General features: G+C 45.7%; 1 protein-coding gene and 1 pseudogene across 1 annotated transcript; both read left to right on the top strand.

Annotated features, from left to right (window-relative positions):
- Positions 1–5: 5 nt before the first annotated feature.
- On the top strand, positions 6–2,151 carry LOC108873828 (small glutamine-rich tetratricopeptide repeat-containing protein alpha-like; annotated as a pseudogene).
- A 1,804-nt stretch (positions 2,152–3,955) lies between these two features.
- Positions 3,956–7,799, top strand: LOC108873832 (zinc transporter ZIP3-like). The gene is given in 4 exon segments (XM_051068639.1): positions 3,956–4,020; positions 5,004–5,303; positions 5,594–5,813; positions 5,816–7,799. Coding segments are annotated over 3 exon segments (954 nt in total). The 5' UTR covers positions 3,956–4,020; positions 5,004–5,096; the 3' UTR covers positions 6,343–7,799.

Here is a 7,799-nt window from a genome sequence, read left to right on the forward strand (position 1 = left end):
ACTCAAAGGCCATCGCCCTCAACCCTCAGAACGCCGTCTACTACTGCAACAGGTCAGAGAGGTGACGGCTGTCTGTCTGACATGTCCATCAGTCCTCAGCAGGATGAATCTTCAGTTCATCATTATTACTCTGAAGGTGTCTCTGACATCTGTGGCCTCATGAAGGCAGCGAGTCAGAGACACAAACACAGTGATCAGTCAGATCAGACAGTAATAACATTGTTAATAAGACAAATCAAAGCAAGAAGACAGAGAAGAAAAACTAGTTCCATCTGTTTTCTCTCAGTATCGGCTCCATCGAGAAAAAAATCTAAACCTTCCACCAAATGCTAAACCAAAGCTAATAGAGCTCAGCTACTCTGAAATAAAACTGATATTAAAACTCTACAGCACATGATGAAATATTCAAACTGAACTTTAAACAGCTGGACGTCTGCTACTGTCCCTACTACACACACACAAAACACACATGTTCAGACCGTGAAACATCAAATCCAAACCATCCAGATCCAGATCCAGATCCAGTCTCAGTCAGACTGTAAAACATCCTGCTGGATTTAACCCTCCCACACAGATGACCTGCTGATATCAGGTGGAACTGAGGTGTTGAACTGTGTTTTCATTTCATCTCTGTCAGATAAAGTCTTTTCTGTTTTCTGTCTGAACTGGATCTGTACAGTTTTTCTCTGTGACGCTGCAGAAACAAAGTGAAGTGGTAGAAAGGCCTCTGTCTGTTAAGCTTGTGTTTGTGCTGTGCAGGGCTGCAGCCTACAGTAAACTGGGGAACTACGCCGGAGCGGTGCAGGACTGCGAACAGGCCATCAGCATCGACCCCAACTACAGCAAAGCCTACGGCAGGATGGGGTAAGAGCACGGCAGCAGGAGGGGGCAGGGTTAGGCTCAGGCTGGACCCTGACGGTTTCCTCTTCCTGTTTCAGTTTGGCTCTGGCCAGCCTCAACAAACACACAGAAGCAGCCAGTTACTATAAGAAAGCTCTGGAGCTCGACCCCGACAACGACACGTACAAAACCAACCTGAAGATCGCAGAGGAGAAGATGGAGACCTCCAGTCCGGTACGAAGACACCGAGTTAACCTGAGCAGAGACTCTGTGATGGGCCGCTGTTCATGTCTGTGTCTCTCTCTCTCTCTCTCTCTCTCAGACGGCGGGATGGGGGGTGGACCTGGCCGGTCTGCTCAGTAACCCCGGCTTCATGAACATGGTGAGACCTCAGACTCTGTTTGTTTGACCACAATCAAACCAAAGTGAGGGAACAGATTCCTACAGAGACTGAGCTCTTTATCTCTACCAGACTCCATAGAGAAAAACAGGGATTTAACCAGGAGCTGCTGGAATACACTGCCTCCATCTGTTAGTGTGTCTGTGTTACTGTGAGACTTTCAGTGGAGGAAGAAGTAATCAGATAATTTACTGAAGTAAAAGTACCACACAGTAACACAGACACTAACAGATGGAGGCAGTGGTATTCCAGCAGCTCCTGGTTAAATCCCTGTTTTTCTCAATGGAGTCTGGTGCTGATATGTAGAGATGTTTCTGGTGAAACTAAAAGGATCCATAATGTTTTGTTCTCTGGTTGTTGATCTGAATACTTTGTCTCTGCAGGCGTCGTCTCTGATGAACAACCCTCAGGTCAGCAGCTGTGAGTCGCGTTCACTTCCTCGTTCACTTGTCGTTTCTTCTTCCTCTCGTGTTTGTTGAAGCTGACGTCCTGTCTGCTCGTTCTCTTCCAGGATGTCGGGGATGATGTCTGGGGCGTACGGTGGGATGGGAGGTGGAGTAGGAGGAGGTGTGGCCCTGGAGCCGGAGCCGGAGCCGGAGCCGGAGCTGGAGCTGCAGCTCCTGGAGCAGCCGGAAGCCGGAGATTTATCAGGACTGATCCAGGCGTACGTACAGACGGGTGTGAAGTGAAAACGCTGATCAATAAGAGGCGTTTCCTCAGCAGGCAGGCGGAGCAGGGTGGGTGGTTGGATGGTGGGTGTTCACAGGTGTTCACAGGTGTTTGTGCTGGTTTGTGTTGCAGAGGTCAACAGTTTGCTCAGCAGATGCAGCAGCAGAACCCAGAACTCATCGAACAGCTGAGGAGTCAAATCCGCAACCGAACCGCCCAGCAGCAACGAGGAGCAGCCGTGACATCAGAGACCGTGAGTACTCTGATTACTGTCTAACTCAACTACTCACTTCAACCCAGGTCCTGACTGTTCTCCACTTCCTGTAACCGTCATTTCAAATGAAAAGCCCTCTGCAGACTCATGTAATCTGTAGCTGCCTCCTGTCCTCCTGACACTGTAACTCACCATAACATGACTCAGTCAGTCTCCTATGATCCAGAGCAGAAGCAGAGATGAACCTGTAGATCTGTTCGTCTTTTCCTCTGTGACGTGACGTTTCTTTTTCTCTTTACTTCCTCTGTGTTTCAGGTTCGGCAGGTTTACGTGTGGAGGAGACGTAACGACCGTCTGTTCCTTTTTTTCTTTCTGATTTGGATCATTATAACTCGAAGGACTAAAAGGAAGTTTTTGTTTTTTCCATCACTGAGTAATTCCTGCATGAGAGAGAGAGCGAGGCGTCCCGTTTGGTTCAGGAGCCACTTCACCAAAAAAACAAACAAAAACCACCACCACCCACTTCCTGCGGCTCTGTGTGGTTTTTAGGAAGAACATTTTGACGTAACACTTTGATATCCAACACTGATTAATTCTAATAAATCGAGCTCTGACAGCAACATGGGCCCAGGTGTTAAACAGCTGTAGAGAGGCAGGTCAGCAGAGATTAAACCTGACGCTTGAAATGTCTTTTTTTTCCTCTAAAAACTACACAGTGTAACTTTGAATGCAATTTTTGGTCCAGTACCTTGTTTATGGTGAGTGTGTGAGAGTGTGAGTGAATGAGTGAGTGAGTGAATATCAGGGCTGATTTAGTGTAAATGAACTAATCCTGTGTGGCAGGTGAAACTCCTCGGTCACATGGAGCTGAGAGGAGCAGCTGTTTCAACACAGTTTGGAAATTAAAAAGAGCATCTCAACATTTTACCTCCTCCTGTCTGACGAGTTTTCACTCCTGAGGTTTGTTTCCCTGCACGACGTGTTCCACGCATACGGAGGGAAATTCACACGTTAGTCCCACGTTAAAAACACAGACCTTATTTCAGACATTTCACCAGAAACACACTGACTTTGGGACGAGGGAACAGGAAGTGCTAACATGCTAACTGACTTCCTGGTTTTAGCATCAGTCCTGGGGGTAAATAAAGTGGTAAAGTATTTATCAGCTGAATGTATTTAGAAATATCACAACTAAAAGCAAAAGTAGGCATCAGGATGTGTAAACATACAGGGAATTTAAATAAAACTGAAATAATAACTCTAAAAAATATTTTATAAACCTGTTGCTTTTTAAAAAACATTTTATAGTTAAAGGACAAAGAAATTAGACAATGAATTAAACTGAACCTGAAAACTTCTGTCAATGAATAAAGAATTCTTTAAAACAGTGACTAACAGTCTTTAAATCAGACCAAAATTACACTTTGAAGGTAGAAATACACATGTTTCATCAGCACAAACAAACAAAACAAATATTCACGTCTGGAGAATTTACTGGGAAGATTTTATGTCATTTTTAAAAATAAACCTCTCTTATTTTGAATATAACACTACTACTACTAATTTTTAATTTTACTTTGGAAACCACTTCAGTAATTTTTTGCTACAGAGACAACAGAATGACATAATAATAAAAACAAATAAATAAAGAAAATAAAAACGTTTAAATCTCCATAAATACATTTTATAGTTTAATTTTCATTTAAAGGAAATGTGTTTCACCTTATTTTTAATTTAATGTATAAATATATTTTTTGTAAACATCCGAAGTTCACTTCCTTACAACATCACTGCCTACGTCATTAGAAAACTCACCACTCAGAGCCCAGGGAGTGCGTGACGTAGCCGAGGAAGCGTCTTCATACACCTGCTGGAGGAGAGGACGAGGAGCGGACAGGTAAACACGTTCAATCCGACTCATGTTTGTGTTTGATGTTGTTGTGTTGAGGTGAGGTCGTTGTTTAGTCTGAGTAACACAGGTGTAAACAGCTGTTTCCCTTTATTTCCGGAGTGTTCAGGTGTTAGCGATGGGTTTAGCTGCAGGGAAGCTAACGACTGTTAGCAGTTAAGTTAGCCGCTGTTAGCTAAGAGCAGGAGCGGAAGTGGAGATGATTTTATTTTTAACGTAATCTATTAGAATGTGTTTATTAAAGCTGAAGAGGTGAGAGTCGGTCTGTTAAATAAGTTTATAATAACGAGTGAAGAAACGTGGCCTGAAGAGAGTCAGAGAGTTAATGTTTTAGTTCGTTTTCAAGCGCCTTAATGTTTTATTTTGAAGTTCCTGACAGGAGACGGAAGTAAGGTTGTGTAATTTGATGTCGTCGCTTCCTGCTTGAATTTAACGGTAAAAACGGATAAAAACAAACAAACAAACAAACAAAACGATTTGTAAGTTTGACTCAGCGAGGATGAAGGTTTAAAGTGTTTAATGTTCAGACTGAAGAGAAACTTTCAGATAGATTCACTGTTCTGTTCTTTAATGTGACATATGTGATGAATCTACTGAGTACTGCACTTAGCTTCAGTGTCGAGGTACTTGTACTTTACTTGAGTATTTTCTTTTCATGCCACTAATCCACTACATCCTGGAGTAAAAGTATTTTTCTCTGTATTTTATGCAGTGATGTCATCCAGATCAGGAAATAAATGATTCAGGAATAAAAGTCAAACCGTGTTTAATGAGGGTTTAATGCAAAGCTTTAATGTGTTTCTATAGTTATAATGTTACAGACACATTTTGCAGGAATTAAACTGATCCTGATTCTGAGTCTGATCCTCAGGTGAAGAGTCCAGGTGGACTGGTTCACTCTGCTTTATTGTGGTCTGATCTGCACTTCCTTGTTCCTTCGTGTCTCCACTCAGAGTCTGTGTCTCCTGCAGTAGAAGCAGCAGTAGAGTCCAGTAGAAGCAGCAGAGGTGGAGGATGATGACGTCGTCTTGGCTTTAGCGTCCTCTGGGTTTTTCTGCTTCAGGATGCAGATCCTGGTGGCGAAGCTGCTCGGCCTGCTGGGACTGTTCGGCCTCGTGCTGGCCGGCGTGCTGGTCCCCGTGCGCCTCCTGCTGGTCGACTACGACAAGGCGCACAGGTACAGGAGGGCGCTGTCGCTCTGTAACTCGTTTGGAGGAGGCGTGTTCCTCGCGACCTGCTTCAACGCTCTGCTGCCCGCCGTCAGAGACAAGGTAACTGAGGGAAACACTGCAGTTCTCAATGTCTCGCCGTACGAACACGTAGACGCCGTGTTCGGCTGAGACACGAGCTGCCATGAGATTCTGGCTCTTTAACAGTAGAAAACTACAAATACATCAGATACCAGCTCTTTCTGACTGGTTCTTGTTGTGTCCATCCCTCCTTTAAAGCTGTCAGGACATGTAGGGACAGGTGTTTCTGTTATTTTGTCCACCTCCTCTGTATCAGGAGTCTCTGAACAGAACTCTCAGCTGGTCCACCTGACTGTGTTTCCTGTCCTCAGGTGGGCGATGTGTTCAGGCAGCTGCAGATCAGCAGTGATTATCCTCTGGCTGAGACGATGATGATGCTCGGTTTCTTCCTCACCGTGTTTGTGGAGCAGGCCGTCCTCACCTTCAGGAAGGAGAAACCGTCCTTCATAGACCTGGAGACCTTTAACGCCGGCGGCTCGGAGGCCGGCAGCGACTCAGAGTACGACACACCCTTCATCTCCTCGGCGCGGGGCTCGCCGGCGGTGGCGGCGGTCACCGCTCCCACGGGCACCAGCACGGACACTTCAGCCCGGCCGAGCTGGCGGGGGCGGGGCCTCTGCGGCTGGCCAGCCTGGTCCTGGCTCTGTCGGCTCACTCGGTGTTCGAGGGCCTGGCACTCGGCCTGCAGGAGGACGGAGCCAAGCTGGGCGGCCTCTTCCTGGGCGTGGCCGTGCACGAGACGCTGGCCGCCGTCGCCCTCGGGGTCAGCGTGGCCAAGGCGTCGCTGGGCATGAGGGATGCCGCCAAGCTGGGCGTGGCGGTGGGCCTGATGATCCCGCTGGGCGTGGTGGTAGGGATGGGCATCGAGTCGGCTCAGACGCTGGCGGGCGGCGTGGTGTCGGTGGTGCTGCAGGGACTCGCCGCCGGCACCTTCCTGTTCGTCACCTTCTTCGAGATCCTGTCCCGGGAGCTGGACGACAAACAGGACCGGCTCCTCAAAGTGCTCTTCCTCATCCTCGGCTACGCAGCGCTCGCCGCGCTCGTCTTCATCAAGTGGTGACAGACAGGAAGTCAGTGACTCACACAGCGATACCAAAGGAACACGCTTAAAGGAGCAGTTCAGTGTTTTTGGAAATTCAGGCCGAAACTCAGAAGTTCAGACTGATCCTGAACACATCTGAACATCTGACTCCATAAAACATGGAACTGTTCCTTTAACTCCTCTGTAATAAGAGTCCAGCTGTGAGAGGCAGAAACATCTGGAGCAGCTGGATGAGAAGAAACTGAGCTGTGTCTCTGACGTGGTCCAAACTGAAAAATAACAAAGTTATTGACAAAGTTTTTAAAATGAAACTTAATGAAAACAGTTGAAAGTTTCCTGTAAACAGAGAAATAGAAACCAGTTCACTGCAGCTTCTTCCTCATAAAACTTTTTTTTTCTTCTTCGCTGATTTTTTTTTTTTTCAGTGCATTCCTACTTCTCTGAAACACTGGCGGAGCTGAGTGTCACAAACAGACACCTGCTCTTATAAAGATCGCTCCACAGTGCCTTTAACTTCTCACCTGGCTGCAGTGATGCACAGGTGTACTCTGTGACATCACTGCCAGGTGTGGTTACAGGTGCGGCCGACCTCAGTGACACTGATGTGAAGGTGACAGTTCATTACATGTTTAGAGGTTGGTTTGTCTTATATACGCTGAGTGTTCACTTTATTAGGTACACCTGTGGAATCCAGGTGTTCAGCCGTGAAGTCGACTTGTATGAAGCTTTTAATATTTGGTGGTTTCATTGACACCTTTGTGAAGGTGTTGTATTTATATCCATGGTTTAACATTGAGGCCACTGTAAGTGTTGAGAGAGCAACATTTAACCCTGAAGAGACGAAACGACAGCAGATGATGTGGATATGTTTTAGCCTCTGATTGTTTCCTGTCTCTGCGTTTGTTTTCTACCTCTTACGTGTTGTTTTGAATCATTCATGTGCTTTTTATCGCCGTCACGCAGCTCTTTCTGGTTGGTTTATTGACTTTCCAACAAGAAGAGTCTAAACAGTGAAGTGGTGATCGGCCCCGGGGCCAACCTGTCCCTGCTCAGAGGTGTTTGTAGAATTAGAAACACATGCAGTAGAACTCCAGCTTTAACTTTGACCTCAGCACTTTACAAAACTCTGTGAAGGCAGAACAACAGCTGTATTGTACGGGTGTACCTAATAAAGTGGCCACTCAGTGTATATTAAGGCTTATGACTGCGTTTCTCTTTAACAACACTCCTCTTTTGTTTTGTATAAACCTGCTGTGTCAGATGAAGCTGTAAACTCTGATGAACACAGATTCACTGGAGCCTTTTTAAAGAGTCAGGATACTGTAAATCCATGTACATCTGGCTTTATTTAATGAGATTTTCATCGTTGTATGTGCTCATATTGTGATCTTGAACAGTTTTGTATTTATTATTCTGTTGTATTTCTAATTTGTGTCAGTTGAAATTAAACAGATTATTATCATAGTCATTATAAA

This window comes from Lates calcarifer, unplaced genomic scaffold (assembly GCF_001640805.2).
Source record: "Lates calcarifer isolate ASB-BC8 unplaced genomic scaffold, TLL_Latcal_v3 _unitig_5134_quiver_893, whole genome shotgun sequence".
NCBI classification, from domain to species: Eukaryota; Metazoa; Chordata; class Actinopteri; family Centropomidae; genus Lates; species Lates calcarifer.